The 19,485-nt window shown below is 41.3% G+C and overlaps 1 protein-coding gene across 1 annotated transcript in view; it reads right to left on the bottom strand.

Annotated features, from left to right (window-relative positions):
- The window catches only part of PCDH15 (protocadherin related 15), a 922,022-nt gene that overhangs the window by 73,998 nt on the left and 828,539 nt on the right, over nt 1-19,485 (bottom strand). Inside the window, exon 28 of the mRNA XM_025203355.1 lies at nt 1,618-1,833. Coding sequence (XP_025059140.1) covers nt 1,618-1,833 — 216 coding nt within the window. The remainder of the gene's footprint in view (nt 1-1,617; nt 1,834-19,485) is intronic.

Genomic DNA, 19,485 nt, shown 5'->3' with positions numbered 1-19,485 from the left:
GAACATGAGTCGGCAGTGTGACGAAGCCATCAGAAAAGCCAATGGCACTTTATCGTGCATCAGCAGATGCATGACGAATAGGTCCAAGGAGGTGATACTTCCCCTCTATCGGGCACTGGTCAGACCGCAGTTGGAGTACTGCGTGCAATTCTGGGCGACGCACTTCAAGAGGGATGTGGATAACCTGGAGAGGGTCCAGAGAAGGGCCACTCGTATGGTTAAGGGCCTGCAGACCAAGCCCTACGAGGAGAGACTAGAAAACCTGGACCTTTTCAGCCTCCGCAAGAGAAGGTTGAGAGGCGACCTTGTGGCTGCCTATAAGTTCATCACGGGGGCCCAGAAGGGAATTGGTGAGGTTTTATTCACCAAGGCGCCCCCGGGGGTTCTAGCCCCAGCCTTCTTTCCTGCCTATGCAGGGGGTTGGACTCGATGATCTATTGAGGTCCCTTCCGACCCTAACATCTATGAATCTATGAATTTGGACAGCGTGCTTTCCACGCCCAGCTCCAAGTTGCTGATAAAGATGTTGAATAGCATAGGCCTGAGGACCAAGCCCTGGGGAACTCCACTGCCCACATCCCTCCAGGTCAAAAAAGACCCTTCCACCACCTCTTGGTGTGACCATCAAGCCAATTTGCCACCCATCTGACTGTGTAGGCATCAATGCTGCAGTCTCCTAGTTTTTTTTTTTAATGAGAATAGGGTGAGAAACAGTGTCAAAGAAACAAATCCTTGAAATAATACAGGTTGTAATAAGCTTTATCTCTGATGATTTTTTTGTGGTTTCTGTGCATGGACTATGTTACCACTTGCATTCAGCAGAGAAAATGATTTAAAGACCTAAACATATCCCATTCTTGGAATCTGGGTTTGCTGGTAATAAAAAAATGACTTGGCATAAGATCAAATAGCCACAAACTGGGAATAGACAAATCTTATTGGAAATTAGGAGATGTTCCTATTAGAGAAGTAAAGTTTTGGAATGGTTTATATTTCTAAACAAAAATGTAAGGTTGAATTCCAATCTAAACTTTGTTTTTGAGGTCAACTTCCTGAGGCCTCCTTATAGGAGTATTTTACTCTGAACACTTCTTTGCAACATAAAAATCTAAGACATTCTAACCTCTGCATTTCCCTCATAAGCCATTTAGCATAATTCCCAAAGGCATGTTTGTTTTATAAAAAACAACACAAGGCCTCTAATCTTGTACTTGTGGTGATTAGAGAAACAAAACAAAACAAAACAAAACATGTTGCTTTACTGCCTGCAAAATTTCCCTTGCTGTGTCAATAAGCAAGTTTAGAAATACCTGGCTTTATTCACTTCAAATGTAATTCAAACAATTAAACCTTGCTGAAATGTTGAATAATACAGGGCCTATTCTGTGCATTGAAATCAGTATCTCTATGATGCTGTATTGTCTATTTTAGACAGTACATATAGATAAGTACAAATGTTTTTTCCGTTATTCAGATAAACTTTTGGCTTTAAAATTTAAAAATTCTCAAAGTTCCTGCACATTCTTTATAACTGTATGATCTGATAGTATATCTAGGATTAGAATTTCCTCTGTGGTGTCAGGAATAATTCCAAAATACTGACTGACTCATACTTACAAGCACATCTGATTTACCGCTTAAGCCTTTTCCATAATTGTCAGTTGCAATGACCTGAAACTTGAAATAGGCTCTTCTCATGTTTTTGAACAACATGGCAGTTTTTATAAGCCCTGTATAGGCTTCGATCACAAAACCTTCTTTGCCATCCTTGATTGGCGGTATGATGAGCCTGTATTGCATGGCACTGTAATTTCCAGTGTCTTTATCATCAGCCTAGTAGAAAAAAGAAAATAAGCAGAAATGAATAACCTAAATGAATGTGCAAAGAGTCATTACCCTTGTCCTCTAAATAGAGCAGAAGACTACTCTAACATGCTATTTCCACTATGAAATAAAAAATGTTACATCTCTGACAGCAGATATCACTGTTACTTTAAATGGTCTATTTATGGTAACTCTGCATACAGGTTTGCTTTTCAAGCTATATTTTTTCTTCTTCATTGGCATCAAACTTCTCCAAAAAGAAAAGAAAACGTAAAATGCACTTTTCAAATCAGGAACACATTGGACAGGTAAATGCATTTAAAGCTTCTACTAATAACTTGGCAGTGGTAATTTTTGAACTGTAACTAAGGGAGGAACAGGATAATCGTGTGTCACCAACATGTGTTCCTTTTATTCCCCCAGAGTAATCTAACAAGAATTTCTCTCGTCTTCTTATAGACATTTTACAATCTCTCTGACATAGCAAGTTTATTTTTAAAGTAATAAAAATATTTTTAAAATTCTCTTTGAGTAAAATTCTTGGAATTCTGCAGTACAGGGCTCAGACTTCAACTAGTATGTAGAGAGGCTAAGAAGGCTTCAGCTGTCTTCAGCAGGTTGATGTATGGGGCCAGGTCCTGGCCTAATTTAATCAGTTTAGAGTACCAAAGTTATGGAAGTCCCTTTGAAACTATCTTAAGGGCCATAACCTTGCCTGGACTTCCAAACAATCATTAAACACACACACACACACACACACACACACACACACACACACACTCTCTCTCTCTCTCTCTCTCTCTCTCTCTCTCTCTCTCTCTGAATGGCATAGGTAGGGTATGGAGAGGCATTTACCAAGAGGCCTCACTGTGTAGAACAGTAGTGCTCAACCTTTTTCCCTGCTGGGTCAGATGGGCAGTGCCTTGTCCATCCATGGGCCAACAGAATCAATCTAGTGCCAGTGCAGGCAAGGTGGGCACCATCCAGCCACATGGAGGAGCATGGATGGCAGATCAGTAGCAACTCAGCCCTGCGGGGGAAGGGGGTGTTGCCTGGCCCTGTGGGGAAAAGAGGGCATGGCTTGCCCCCCATAGGGCAAAAGGGGGTATGGCCCAGCCTCATCCTTATGGCTTGGCCTCAACTGTGCCGGCGGGGGTTGGGGCTTGGCTTGGCTTGGCCCTGCCAGGAGACAGGGGCATGGCCTAACTGCAACTGGCAGTGGAGGGCTGGGTGTATGAGAATTTGTCAGGGGAGTGATGGCCAAAATTCATATGGCCACCACTGCCCTGACACCAAATTTCCTGGCCCACGATGAGCATCACAGGCCATTTGGGTGGAGGCTAAGCTCCCCTGTTGTAGGGTGATTAGTCCCCTGTAATAAGTTCTCATTTGCCAGTAGGCATAACTTTAGTATTACCTGAGTCTGAGGTTACATTCCTAGCTCCTAGTGCAGCAGCCTGCAACATCTTAAAGTGGTAGGCCAGAAAAACCCAGCTCAGGTTGGGGGCAGGCCAACCAGGTTCCTGCCAGTACCACTAATTCTCCATGGCATCCAACCATGGCACAAACAAAACTCTGGCACAGGCAAAGCTCTCTGGAGCCCACTTGTGGCTTAGACCCATGGGCTGAATGTGGCCAACCTTGTCCTAGTGTATTATTGCCATCAGTGGGCAACATGGTTCAAAAGACTAAGGAGAAGTGGGCAGGTACAAGCGATTCTGGTCAGTCACATATTGCAAAATGTTAAGTATCTGATTTTCAGAATCAGCTTTTGATTTTTTGTTTGAATTTTCTACCCATAAAAATGTTGCAAACACTAAGAATTTTGAGTGTATTTTATGAGATGCTAGTATCTAATCTTCTGAGCTCAGCAATTAATTCAATAAAGCACCTTTTGATAGCAAGTACATGAATGTATGTCTAAATCACAAAATAGGTTAGATTAATCCTTAGAGTAACCCTTCCTGATTTCAATGACTAGCCACAATCTATGCTTTCATGTTCTGAGATTAATGTATGGTGTGATATATTCTACTTTATCTACTTTGGACTAAAATGAGTCCAAGGGGAATCCCAAACTTACAAGTAAGAGATATAACATGTTTTCTTCTATTAATGGTAATACATTTTTATTCCTATATCATTTGGTTTAAAGTGTTATTTGAAATATATTATCTTTGGATTAGGGACATATTAGGATGGCTCTATTCAGTGGTATTAGGATCAATTGTGCCAATGTGTTCTTAGGTAGCTTTACATTCTCGATCCATTTACATATGACACAAGAAAGCCTCCATCCATAGTAACAATGACATCATCTAGATTTAAGAAATAACTTTGTATAATCCACCATGAGGACCACATATTTGCTGGGCAATAAGTAGGAATCAATCAGCTTATGAAAACATGTCATATTCATGCACAAATGCTACTTCTTACATAGCAATATACTTATTACTTTACTTTGAAAAATGCTATCTGCATTCATCCAAATCCTGGCAATAAAGTTTACATGACCTGCCTCAGTTTTAAACTAGCAGTGACGTGTATAACTATGACTGAAATATGAAGTTGTACCTTGGCTTATACTCCTAGCATTTTAAACATCAAACAAAAACCCAAACAAAACGTTATTAAATTCCAGGCTGGAAGCAGCCATATTTTTGCACTGGGAGTGTAGAGCACAAAGAGCATGCTGGTTATTATTGCTTGCAATCATCATGGCCCCAGAAAGGGTTTCTCTGGGAAAGTTAAATGGTCATAGCTCTGCTTTCTGTGGGCACCAGTAAGTGTCAAAAGAAAACACTGCATATACTGTTTTGAGTGTCCTAAATCCTACTTCTCACCATACTTTATCTAAATGTAGGAGAACTGGCAACTTAAAGGGCATAACTGACTCCTGACAATGGCACTCATGGAATGACCTCTTCCCTTACACACACCGTACCTTTTAAAGGGCGTAACTTTGTTTTTTCAAACAACTACATTATTAAGATGGCTCCATTGATTTTGATTATTCAAATGCCCCAGCCGCATATAGCTTTTGTATATCTGTACACATGTTTGGGTGTAGTGGGGCCATATTCTAGAATTTTTGCTTATACACAGCTTTCACTGAAGTCAATGTTGACTCACAATGCCAAATTCAAACAAAATGTTAGAATAAGCAAGAAAGAATAGTTTTGTACTTCCTATATTGCAACCATGGCCTTCAGATGTGCCAAAATCATATTTTCTACCCAAAGTTAATTCACTGAAAACACTAGGCTTCTTTTTCTCTTAAGATACAAGGCTGCCACTGCTGAATTCAGTGCGACTTTTGGCATTATCTAAAATGAAACTTTGATTTCGCTATGTTCAGCTTAGTCCATCTAGTTCATTTTTCTCTTTTTTAAAGTTTAGGCCAAATTTGGGTCCCTAATTTTAAACCACTAAATCTATATTGACATTCAAACACAACTTCCCTAACATTCAGAAGTGCTGAAACCTACAAATCCTAATGATCTGACCAAGTTAAATGACGTGCATAAGCTGGATGAACATACCCAAGGGTAAAGTATTCTAAGTAGAGATTCAGGGTTTAGAAAGAAGTCTTACTGACTACATAATAAAATGAATATTATGTAGCAAAATTGAAGCAGAAAGATAACACAGAGCTCTACTATGTAAAAAAAATTACTTCAGCTGAATCTAAGGGCCCCTTCCAGACATTCAGGTAAAGGCAAAATAGGGTCTAATGTGTGATCCACACAATCACACTTCCTGTCATGCCATATGTGCATGGCAGGAGGCGTCGTTGTGGGATCCAACATCAGATTCAATCATGCCTTATTGCTGGTGCAGGGGGAGCCTGGGATCGTAGTCCTGGGCTCCCCCTGCACTGGCAAGTAGCAAACTTCCATGGCTGCAAGTCCTGCAGCTGATGAGGCTCAGTCAGCTATGGGGGTCCGCAGCTGTGGCAGTGTGTGGTGCACCCCTGTGGCTGGGAGCCTCAACTTGGCCACATATTCAATTAATGGTATGATAAGAACAAACCACAAAATTATGACATATTTTCTGTGAAATACCTTTGTGGCTAATTACTTGTTTTATCACACCATTAATTGATTGAACATGTGGCTGGGTCAGAATTTAAGATGTGATTAACTGGTTAATCATGTCTTAAGTGTAACATTTATATGGAGTCTAAAGTTACCCCTTAAAAATGCATAGCAATTTTACTATGGTATTCAATTACTTCCTAGACCTAGATCATGGTGCGTTTTCTACATCATCAAGTCCATCCTGGGGCAGCAGTTTGCTTAAACTGGGCCACTGGGGTGTGGTCAGACTCATGCTTGAAACCGCTTCAAAAGGGGAATTTTTCAAAGGGCCAGCAGCTGGTATGGTTTAATTGTTATGCAGGTACAGGCAGACAATAATTAAAATGCAGCAAATCTACTCCAACTTTAACCCTGGATAAAGGAGTGTTAAAGATGCAGTGGTAATGCTGCATTTAATCACTCTCAGCTTGTTCACACATAACAATTAGAATCTAGCATCTGCTCCCCTTTTGAAATTCCCCTTTTGAAAGGGCAGCTCCAAGCATTTCTGCATCATGCCCATAATGGCCAGGTATTGTAATAGTACTAACTATGGACTGCTACTTTGAAACAGTTCATTCTATGCATGTTTCTGAGTATGAAACAAATTAGGTACATACTATCATCTAAAATAAAGTATACCATAGTAACTGTGTTTGCACTCTCATCATGCCCAATTTAACTATTCTTAATTTATTATTTCTATTTTTTCTTTTAATTCTTACTTATACTTTGATCAAACAACATGGAAATGTATTGTGGTCAAATCTGCTGGACCACCAGGGAGAGTCTGTGAGCTCCTGATATGATGTAGTAAAGTTCTTTTACACAAAGCAGGGATGTTTGTTATTCATGAAATTTATCCTGAAGGTAAATATTTTTGTCACTTCATTAGCAGGAGATATATGATGCCTCAAGAGTTGTGATATGACTGTCAAAGAAGAGAAAGAGCTATTCTTAATCTTAATAGTATGGCAGTATATCTTTCTTTTGTTTATGTGCCAGAAATATATATCCAGAGATCTCTTGAATTATTTTATGAATGACTACTGATAAATATTTATGTATTTAGGAGTTATTGGGCCAAATTAAACCCTGATGTAACTGGGTATACCTCTATGTGAATAGTTCTTCTTCTAATTACTTTGAGCTATGCTGTATCTTTTTATAAAACAGTCACTTCTATGATAGCCTAATACTGGCATGTACTTGAGGCCCTGACATTAAGAATATTTAAAAGGAAATCATTAATGAGTGTCTTTCATAACTTTATGGGCAATTATCTCTCTCAGAACAAGTGAACTTAAAACCAAGTACCTCAAATGATTTTCTCTTACAAATAAAGAATGATCATGTGAACATACAGCAAATCACTAATTATATATATATATGAGAGACAGACAGACAGAGTAGGAAGGAGAACGCTATCACCACTGAGTCCCCAGAGGTTATTTCACCTTCTGAAAGAGGACATGTTACATAAATTACTTTGAGTGTGTTCCTACATCTAAAAACCCTCTTATTGCTCTAAAGCCCACTGATGCAAAGTCAGCAGGCTACAAAATATGACTGCTGACATAAATGGCTTAGCACAGATTAGGTTCTGACATTGTTCTTAAAAAGAAAGAAAGAAAAATCATACTTTTGGATTTTCTAAGAAGAGTGATTGGAAAGTAGTGACACAATTGCTCCATAACTGAGACGGAGGTAAGAAGGAAGATCAAATTTTGGGACATCTGGGAATTGCAGCTGAGCCTTAGAGCTGAGTCAAGCTGGGTATGTGGCCAGAGATGAAATAGTTTGAAGAAGTAGAGAGAATTTAAGGGAAAAAATTAGTTGGAGAAAAAGTAATGTTGGAAAGATCCATCCAGGAGCATTTCAATAGATGTAACATATTCTAGTTTATCCTTGTTATTGTTATTTCTGATGTAAATAAAATTAACACAAAACTACCTCCACATCTTTATATTTGAACACCACAGCTGCTCTCACTGAAACCCAGAAGTTCACAACAAAACTCAAGTGCTGCTGATGAAGATGGGTACAGTGGGTGGCAGCCAGAACATTCTGAAACTATATTAAAGAAGAAATCCACTGAGATTGCCCTTGAAATTCTGAAGGCAGGATGCAGACTAGTGAAACACAGTGGTGAAGATAAAAAAAAAAGAAAAGAAAAGAAAGTGTTATGAATTAACATATCAACATAGAATTCTGAAAAAACACAAAGGAAAATGCTTCAGCCTCAAAAGCAGTACAAGAACAGATGTGGCTTTTAGAAATGAAAATACTCAACAAGCCGTAAATTCCTACAGGCAAAAATGATCTTTTTCTAAAAAGTACTTTTTGTGCCAGCAACTCTGAAACTATTTGAATCAACCATCTGCTTAGTGGGGTAAAAGGACCATTCATTTTACAAGCCCCTTTTGTATATTCAGCTTCATGATTAACAGTGACCCTGCTAAGAAGACTGGAATACACGTGGGACTGATAATAAGTTTTCAACTCTAAGCTGCTATTTTAAATCTAGCTCATGGTGGTAGTGATATCAATTGTTACCATCGGATGGTACTTTAGTGTCTTCTGAATGGGTGGTTTTAGTGAACTCTGTAGTGATCATCACAAACAAGCTATCACCACTGCTGCAGATTAAACTTTCACTGTACTCCTGGTCAGAAGAGAAGTTCAAAACAAAGTCCTGGCAATCTTACAGTGCCGATACTATCCATACTGTGCTTGCTTACTGTGAGGTGCACTAGCTTTAGAGATGTTAATTAATCAATCACTGCACATGAGGGCCTTATTCATAAGGGCTACAACATTGAGCTTCAATCACTGAAATCCTTCATCTTATTTTCAAGAGCAAATTACTGTATTTTATCACATACCATATTATGCCCAAAATGTAAAGGACTGGTTTTGCAAAGGCAGAATGAAGAAAAAAAGGATTTTTCCAGAGTCATGGATGAATAGTGATGTCACTGCCCAGCTAAAAGCTATTGCCGATTTGGCAGCAGCTCTGCAAGGGTTAAAAAGTAACTGATATTGAAACGTATACTCTGCCCCTCCCCACCTGGTTGGGAGAGGAGAACATCCCTAGCAGCCATTACATTGTTCCTCTGCTTCAATTCCAGTGCAGAAATGAGCCTTCCCAGTTAAGACGCACCCCAATTTTGAAAGGGTGATTTTGGGGGGAAAAGATGTGTGGGGTATGCAAGTAAATGTGCTAAGGTTTCATGCCTGCATTGTAGTGAACTATTTAGGCACATCATCACTGGATCAAGTAACACAGATGATAACATCCAAAGTTCATTTGCCTGCAACTTTACCAACATCGTATATTATATCACCTGCTTACAGTGCCCCTCTGCTATACTGGACAGTTTGGACAATCCCTATATGAAAGAATGAATGAACACTGATCTGACAATCTTCAGAAAGACAAAGGCCTGTGGCAGAACACTGTAACCTCCCTGGACACCCCATCAGGTGTAAGCTGACTTCAGAGTAGATGTTCTTGGCCAACAAACCTTTAAAACCAGTTTGAATGAGAAATTGCAGACCAAAAAATCATCCACAAACTGGATTGTGTTAAGTATGGTTTAAACAGGGACTATGGATTCTTATCCCGTTACCTGTATTAGCTTTTGTAACCCCTTTGTTCTGATGGGTCCTTTTTTTGGTTGTTTCTCTGAACACTGCCCCACTTCCCCTCTCCTCTGCCCCTTCCTTCCTACTTTTTGTATTAAAATTACTCTCTTTAGTTTATACTCTGTGCATGTCCTTTCACATATTTTGATGAAGTGAGCTCCAGAAAGCTTATGCTAGATATATATCTAATTAAGTTAGTCTATAAGGTACAAATCTACTGTGCCTTTTGCTTGACTTCAGACTAACACAGCTATCTATGTCTCTGCCACACTATATATATTTCCCACAGAACAGAAATTCCAAGTTTTGATCAGCTTTACCTAGAACTTGAGCTTAGGTATCTAAATACATTTTTAGAAGCCTAATTTTAAACAAGGAATAGCCAGCCTTGCAGCACATGTGCCATAGGTAGCATGCACAGTCATTTTGCCTGGTACGTGGCAAGTTCAGCAGGGAGCAGAAACAAGAGTGCAGATAAAGCATAGAAATAATATTGCAAAGGAGGAGAAACAAAGCAATACATCAAACAGGAAAGACAGAATAGAGCAATGGGTCAGGCAGGGACAAGGAAAATGGAGTGGGAGAGGGATACACTTTACTTTGGGGTATTGTGGCCAAAGAGGTTGGCCCTCAGTGCTTTAGAAACTCAGACTTAAGGTGTTTATTTATTTAAGGCAGTGGTTTCCAAACTTTTTAAGGAGATCACTTTTTGAATTAAAGAGCAACCCAAGATCTCCCCCACACCAGCAGGTAAGTCTGATGGGGAAGTGGCATGGAAAGGGGAAAGAGGTAGGGGGAGTGGGGCAGATCACACCACCCGGCCCAGCCAGGGCCCCACTCCACCCAGCCCCTGCTCTTCCCTGTGCCCCGCTCCCTCACTCACTGCTGGGGCCTTGATCTGCCTGCCCCACCTCCCACATCATGGTGGTAAGGTAGGGAATGGGGCTAGGGAAGGCACAAGCCTTACACAGCAGGGGTGGGGCATGGAATAGAGCTGTGAGTAACTTGTCTGGGGGGTGCCTGGCAGGGAGGGGGTGGTGGCTGTCATTGCTGCACACACCCTGGGAGGGCATGGAGGGTATGTGCCCAGGATCTGCACATGGGAAAGGGCAGGCTGCTGCTGCAGGTTGGGGCTGGGAGGCTGTGCCAGGCTCTTCCTTGTGAGGGTACTGGGCCACACTGCATGCAGGGTGGGCAGTGGTGGTGCTGGGAGCGGGGGGTTGGGATGGCTATGGCAAATTTTCCGGTGGCTACAGCCTCCCCCAGTAGCCCCGCTTCCAGCACTGCCACCCACCCTGAATGCAAACCGGTCCAGCCCCCCTGCCAGGAAAAGCCTGGTACCACCCTGGCCCCAGCGTAAAGGAGCAGCCTGCCCCACCCTGCATACATATCTTGGGGCACACATACCCCCATGCCCTCCCGGAGTGCATGCCCCCCCTCCCTGAGCCCCCAGATGAGCTGTTCACGGCTCTGTCCTGTGTCCCACCCCAGCTGTGCAGCACCTGCCCCTGCCCCAGACCCGCTCCCTCCCTCACTGTTGCTGCAGCCACCCACACTGCCCTGCATTGGGGGGAGACACGTGACCCTCCCCAGTCAGTGCAAGGAGTGGAGATGGCCTCTGCTGCATGCTGGGCTTTATGCCTGGGTGCACACAGTGGCAGGAGACCCCTGTACCTCTGGGCAAGCTGCCTGGGTTCAATCTTCCTCCCACCTACCTGGCTGGGACCCCACTCACCTTACCCCTGCTCCTGTCTGTGCCGCACTCTGTCCCTTACTGCACGGGCCTTGATTTGAGCCCCCACCCCATCTGTCCCCCACAGACTGACCTGATGGGTTGGGGGGGGGGGGCACATGTGCATATGTGTGCACATGTTCAATCCCCCCAGCCTCAGATTGACTAGAAGAAGCTCTGCAATCAACAAGTTGATGATGATCGTCTGGTTGGTGACCACTGCTTCAAAGGATTTTTTTCTCCTGATCTCTTTATGTCTATTTTATATTACTTCAAAACATCAATAAAATATAATTAATAAAAAAGAAATAAGGGAAAAACCCCACTGCATTTCTTTGCTATAGTAAAATCTTTGGCATAATAGAGTGATAATACTATATTATCTAAAGATGTGTTCTTAGAAAGAAATTATTTTTGAATTTGAAATGACTGTAATATCATTCTCAGTACTGCAAGCATTTTCCTGTCAGAGGCCAGATGTTACAGCAGATGTGCACGTACAAACATATCTAGAGATATTAGAAACTTGGACAGAGAAATGGATAAATAAGAAACTGAAAATAAACACAGAAAGTAATCCTGTTCTCTCTCTATATGCAATATTCTTACTACATATCTATTCACAGGGTTTTTACACATGCATTTTGTAAATGAAGTTAGATGGATACATTACCTTAGCACAAAGGTAAATATAATCTTTGATAAGAATCTAAGTAAATATAATCTCTGCTCCCCTGTGCCTCTTTATACAAAAAGCTCTATCAAACAATGCTTTACTTCACTGTTACTTACATAAAAATATTCAAACAGTAGCAAGGGAAGTAGTTAATATTATAAAACATATTTCTCATAGGAACAAAAATAGGAATGATATGAAAAGGGAATTCTGACATCTTCTGTGTAAGACTCAAGTTTACTAGATGAGATAAAACTGCATTTAAGACTCCCCTGGTTCTATATCAACATCAAACTTTTATTTTGGCCTCATAGTAGAGCCATTTATGTCAAATGGAAGAGATACAGTTTTAGGTATTTAGTCTAACAAAAGTTTCCTTTTCTGGAAACACAATTTCAATTGTAGGGCCCAGAAGTCAACATTTTCTTGCAGAAACAGTTCTTAGAAGCTCTAGGCTTAAAGGCACAGACAAAATTAACAATTTTCACTTGATCTTGGCACAGAAAGTGGTCTATTGCCATGACCAAACACAACTGCAAGGCTGCAGATTGCTTAAAAAATGTCCGGTCAGGAGAAAATCTGAACCCTTATTGAACAAGGGTTCAGGTGAAGATGTTTCAAAACAGAACATCTTCTGTAACTTGTTTCTGCCTGCCTGCCAGCCTTCAAACTATTCATGCTCTTATATTATGCCCATTACTTCGGTATCTCAGCATTTACTGGCACACATCTTTATTGAAATGAAAAGGAACAATTTAGAGTATACATTTTGACTTTTCATTTCCCAATCAGACATAAATAATCAAAAGCAAGGGGGAAAAAGTGAGAAAAAAAAGCGGTGTTAAAAAAGTAGAGAGATTAACATGGGGAAAGCAATGTGTTTTAGGAAATATGACGACAATACATGATTGCAGTGAAAAATGAATTCCCTCTATTAATCCCCAAGATAATGTGTGTTACTTATTTTTTATAGAACTGACTAAATGTATTATACAGAATGAAGTCAGGTCTTAATAATAATGAGAAAGCTAAAAGGGATATAAAAAGTTACTGATATGCAAAATTTCTAAAACGATCTAATGTAATGAAATGCAAGGCTAATCTCAGACTTCAGAATCAAAAGATTAAGAGTCATGATTAGCATGTTTGTTTTTCATATAGTCAGAACAAAAAGCATGAGATAACCTTTAACTATGGGAGTGACAGCAGAGAAAAAAGCTCTGTGTGTAATGAACCTGTTTTTTCAGCAATTTGTTATATGATAGGTGAAAGCACAGAAAAGGTATGTAGTGTAATTCCAAGCAACCACTGAGTCTGATACCTGAAATTTTATGCTGGGGAAAACAAGAACACTAATTAAAAGAATACCCAGACTTCTTTTCTAGCTGTCTCAACATTGAGTCCAAGTCGCAATGTTTCTAGAGAGAAGAGGAAGCCCAAATAACCAGAGCACCAAAGAAAACAACATTGTCTCAAAATACCAGGTCCCCAGATAACATCATTTTTGGAGAGAACAAAATTATATTTATATTTGAGGAACAGGTTAATGATGCATGCCTTTCATTGCTCTAGAACAGAGCTACATTAACAGAATACATTGTTAGAATTAATTGTTAAACTGATTCTGGTGTCGAATAGAGCAAGCTGCCTATAAGAGCTCTCTCTTGCAAACTCCAAATTTACCCTTATACCAGGGCAGACCCTCAACCTTTGCTCTACCCTTTTTGCACCACTTCAGGGGCACAAATTAAACTGAAAACTGCCTTGACAAGACAGATAGGGATTTCTACTGCAGAGGGTAGTCTGTAGCTGGATAGCCAGCCTTATACAACTCACTTCAGCCATTTTAATAGTTTGGGGAATAAGTTGGAGCTCTAGCTCTCTTGGGTTGATCAAACTGAGCTACTAATAAGGCATGTTGCTACCTGGATAAGCAAAAGTAGTATTCATGCTAGAGCAGGGGTAGGCAAAATATGGCCCATGGGCTAGATCCAGTCTGTCAAGGGATTTTATCTAGCCTCCGGAGAGTCCCTCAGCCCAGCTGTGTGTGTGGGAGGGGAAGGGGAGTAGGGTGGAGGGGCAGCCCAGGCTGTGGCACATGCAGCTGGTCCCACTACCCCTAGGCTTGCGGTGGGGTGGGGGCAGCACAACAGCTGGATTCTGCTTTCTTCCAGCTGTCACTGTTAGTATCTCTGTCACCACCAGACCTGTCCCTCCCCGCCCCCCCCCCACCTGGGGAACCCTGGCCCATGTGCCCTGCACCTACTTCTGGGGACATTGGATGGAGTGAGTGGGGCGGGGGGGAGTGGTCTTTATGGGGACTGGCCAGGGCTTGCATGGGCAGGGCACATTTGGTAGGCAGATGGGATGGGGCTATGGGTGGGTTGGGTGCAGTGTCTGGGAGTGGGACAGGCAGGCTGAGGTTGGGATCACGGGGGTGGTAACACTAGGGGTCCAGGGCCTGGGACAAAGCCACAATCCATTCCCATGGTCCTGCTGTGCAGGGACCAGTTTGCAGCTATGCACCAGGCCCCAGCCCCATGCTGCCCCCCCCCCCACATGATTCCAATCCCGACCCTAGTCCCCTCCCATCCGTCCCACTCCTGGATTACGCTTTCCACCCACCCATGGTCCCATACCATCTACTCAGCCAAGCATGACCTGTCCACAGGGTTTCCAACTGGTATCCATGAAGACCCCACCCTCCCACTCTGTCCAGTGCCCCTGGTGGTGGGTGTAGATAGGCTCTGGCCAGATAGCATCAATAGCCCTTCCCCCTCCCCCTCAATGGCTTGGATCAGGTCAGCCACTCCCCCCAGACTGATTCACCTAAATTCTTCAGGCGGCCCTCCAGTCAAAATAATTGCCCACCCCTGTGGTAAAGGCTAATTTATTTGCCTTTTATATGCCAATTTAGCATGCCCCAAATCTGGAACACAGGGGCTGCAAACAGATTTTATTTCTCCCTGCAGAAAGCCTTCCATCCTGGGATCCTACAGGTGTTTAGACCCATTCATAGATTTATAGATTATAGAGTCGGAAGGGACCCAATGGATCATCGTGTCCAACCCCCTGCCCCTGGCAGGAAAGAGGACTTTGGTCAGATGACCCCAGCCAGGTGATTTTCAAGCCTCCTCTTGAAGACCTCCAAGTTAGGTGATAGCACCACCTCTCTTGGAAGCCCATTCCAGACTCTGGCCACCCTTATTGTAAGCAATTTCTTCCTAATGTCTAACCTAAATCTACTCTCCACTAGTTTGCATCCATTATTCTTAGTTACTCCCTGGGGCACTCTGGTGAACAGTGCATCACCAATTCCCTGCTGTCTTCCCCGGATAAATTTCTAGGCAGCTACAAGGTCACCCCTCAGCCATCTTTTGTATAGGCTGAAGAGATCCAGATCTCTCAACCTCTCCTTGTAGGGTCTTTCATGGAGACCACTAATCATGCAAGTGGCCCTCCTCTGAACTCTCTCCAGATCCTCTGTCCCCCTCTTGAAGTGTGGTGCCCAAAACTGGAAACAGTACTCCAACTCTGGCCTGACCAATGCTGTATAGAGGGGGAGCATCACCTCCCTCGATCTGTTGGTCATGCATCTACTAATTAACAACAAAGTGAGATTGGCTTTGTTGATGGCCTCATTACAGTCCCGGCTCATGTTCATCTTGGAGTCAACTATGACTCCAAGATCTCTCTCAGCCTCTGAGCTGCTGAGGAGGACATCCCCCAACCTGTAGGTGTGCTGGGGATTCCTCCTCCCTAAGTGGAGTACCTTTCATTTATCTTTGTTAAATTACATCCAATTACGTTCCACCCATTGATCCAACCTGTCCAGGTCAGCCTGTAACTGCTCCCTGCCTTCTGGTGTATCACTTTGCACCATAATTTGGTATCATCTGTGAACTTGGAGAGGGTGCTCACCACACCCTCATCCAAATCGCTGATGAAGATATTAAATAACACCAGCCCAAGGACCGAACCCTGGGGGACCCACTGTCCACCTCCTTCCAGGCCAAGAATGACTCATCAACCACCACTCTCTGGGTCTGGTCCCTAAGCCAGTAGGCCACCCACCTGACTGTGTAGGTGTCCACTCCACAGCCTGCTAGCTTCCCTATGAGAATAGGATGTGAAACTGTATTGAAGGCCTTCCTAAAATCTAGGTAGATGACATCAGCTTCCGCTCCTGTGTCAAGGCAGTGTGTGACCTGGTCATAAAAGGCTATAAGGTTTGTCAGGCAGGATCTACCTGTGATGAACCCATGCTGGTTTCCTTTCAGCATCGTTTCCCCTTCTGGGCCTTCACAAATATGCTCTTTGATGATTTTTTCTAATATGTTCCCAGGGATAGAGGTAAGACTGACTGGCCTAAAGTTACACAGCTCCTCCCTTCTCCCCTTTTTAAAAATGGGCACAATGTTGGCCTTTTTCCAGGCCTCAGGGACCTGTCCAGAGCACCCTGAGAGCTCAAACAACTCTCTCTCCCATTGTCCTGCTTCAAGTACCTATGAACTGTGCCAGATAAAATGTGCTAACACTTTTTTTTTCCCTGGGACAATCACAAGTTAACAGAGGTTCATTTGGGACAAGACTGTCAGGCTGTGTGCTCTCCTGTGCCACCTACTATCAAAGAAGCAGCAATGCAGCTGGGCTAAGTGTGTAAAGAACCGTGCCATTCCTGTCCTGTTTTGGTATAAAAGTCAAAAGTTGCGACAATTAGGACCTCCTCAAATGATGCATTTAATGCTAAGGATGGCTTGAAGTTACCTTTGTCTGAATTCTCTGGTTCTGCAGATGGCTAGACTCAAAGATCAGGCCTGCCATACTGTGTGAATCTTTGGTAAATCTGGGGGGATTCTGTTCTGACTAAATGATTTAAAACTTTTCTAAAGGATAGTAAAATAATAGAGGTTACATGATTTGGGGAGAAAGAATGAAAACAAAATTTGTGCAACTTGACTTCTTGAAAAGGGTAGCTGTGTGAATCTGCTCATAGATTTGGGATGTCAGATGTGGCCTTATCCATATGTTCAGGAGAGCTTAATTACACTTCTCCAGCTTTCTTGTCTGGTTATCAGCCATATAAACTTGACCTTTAAAAATGTAGCAACTAGTGTGTAGGTTGAAAAACATGGCCCTATAGATTTCTGACTACCACTTCATGTCCTACTTTTTTAAACCAATAGCATATGGATTTCAAAATAACCATTACTGTGAGGTAGCAATATTAACATTTTATTTTCTTCTAGTTTTTTTCGCTCTTCTGTAATCTTAGTACACGATGGCTTTCCCACAGAACTGAATTTATAATGATCTCAAATGTACTAAATAAATGGGATGACTGGAGCTAACACTACTGTATTTTAGATCAACTGACCTTTGAGCTAAATCAATTATTTAAAAATAACAGTAACTGTCTTAATAATGTCTTTTAGTATACTACAATATATTTCTGTGCTAAAATATACTTCATATCCTGAGAAAAAGATTTAAGAATTGTAGGGAGTTTTATTTTATTCACTTTTCATCTACTTATAATGATCTTGCTAAAAAGTGTGCTATAGGATATGACTTTATGTGCTCTAAATGGGCTTTTTACTTCAAATGAATATTTAATAGAATATTGACCACTACCAACTTTCTAGAATTTGATCTTATATAGTTTAGAACAAAGCAATCTATATAGTTTCATTTTTAGTCATAGATGCAAAGAAGAGGGAACATATTGAGGGATATGTATTCATCCAATATTTTACAGTCCTACTTACATCCCCCTTAAATGTGTATTCAAGGCTCATGTATTGTCAATCTTGTTCTCCCTCAACTCCCAGAAACTTTTTCAATATAGCTGCACCCACAGCTTTCAATTTATCTTTTACTCCAAATGACCCCGTTAAATTTAACAACAGGTGAGTTCAAGAGTAATATACAGAGAACAGTTGATGATCTCCAGTTAGTAACCTTTTCTATTTCCAGAAAATTATACTCTGTAACTAAATTATTATTAGTAAGCCACGTATATTTTATAAACTAATTTCTTCAAGTGAAGAACAAAAATTGTACTTTAATGGACAATATCAGAATGTGTGCTCAAGTCAAAGATGAAAAAGCCCTCTTTAACTTGAGCTTGTGACAATCAATAGCATATACGACTAGAGGAGTTAGTGTTCAATTTACAGCCTTTTAATAGTAGCATATTTGCCATAAATTTCTTTAAATATGATGTACATAAATTGCTGCACTAAAATTAATTGCTACAATAACAAAATCACTCAGTAATGTTCAGGTCACTCTAATTGTAGTGGAAATTAGGCTCACTGACTTGAATGGCATTCTTGGTGCACAGGGCTATCAGGATTGTCTGCCTACTTTGTACAAATTGCAAACTTTAGCAAGTGTAGTACATTTATCTTGACCAAGTCCAAAATAACTTTCTTACATGTAGATAATTTTAGACAATGACAGAGATGTCGTTTTGACATAAAAACTCAATGACAGAACCCCAGGGAACCTTATCAGAACCTCAAGCTATAAAAGAATGCTGCTGAAGGTCAAGCTGCAGCCTAACAGGAGACAGTGACAGCAGGATCAGTATATAAAAGAAAGACCCTTCCCATAAACATTAACTTTATCCTCTGATTTAACTATTTTTTAGCATTTAAAGCTAATGTTATTCTGATATCCCTAGAATAGTTTTTTTCTTGAGTGGTTAGAAATCTATATACAGATTTTGAACATTTCAGAAATACTGTTGCTCCCCTGCTTGGTATGTTTGATAGGCAGACAAGGTTCTTTGGGTAGCTGTATCTTTTATTAGACCAACTAAATATTTGGAAAAATTGTTCTTTACAAGCTTTTGGACATGAACACCCTTCTTCAGGCATAGGGAGAATCTGATGTTGTTTTCTGGTCTCCTGGATGGAATACAACCCAATATGTCTGAGGAAGGGTGTGTGTACCTGAAAGCTTGCAAAGAACAATTTTACCAACTATTTAGTTGGTCTAATAAAAAAATATTGCATTTACCCAAACAATCGTGTCTGCCTACATCGGAACGGTAGAGAAGATAGTGGCACGGTAGAGAACGGTAGTGGAAGATACTTAAAAATCAGTATTTAATTAACATTTGCTATTTTATGATCTGTATCTCTCACTGGATGCAGAAGGACACCTAGGTTACAACAAAAAAACAACCTAGGTTAACTTACATTAGTACTGCAGGATAACTATCAGCACTGAGATGGTTAGCTGTGTAAGTCTAAAGTCAACAACATTTGATATCAGGTGTTTGGTTTTGCCAGTCCAAAATTAAAAGTATCTGACAAAGCAGGTTCTTGCCTATGAAAGCTCATGTCTCTCTGAACAAGTTAGGCTTGCAGGTGCCACCCTGTCCTACCTTTTTGACATTTACATTACCATTGACATTACCACCTGGCATGTGTTAACCTTAATTACATTAGGCACAGCATTAAATAATATATATAATTTTCCTCAGAAAATATCGTCTCCCAAAAGAAGCACAA

This window comes from Alligator sinensis, unplaced genomic scaffold, assembly GCF_000455745.1.
Source record: "Alligator sinensis unplaced genomic scaffold, ASM45574v1 scaffold543_1, whole genome shotgun sequence".
Lineage (NCBI taxonomy): Eukaryota > Metazoa > Chordata > Crocodylia > Alligatoridae > Alligator > Alligator sinensis.
The sequence above is the reverse complement of the archived record's forward strand: the minus strand, read 5'-3'. Positions and strand labels throughout refer to the sequence as shown.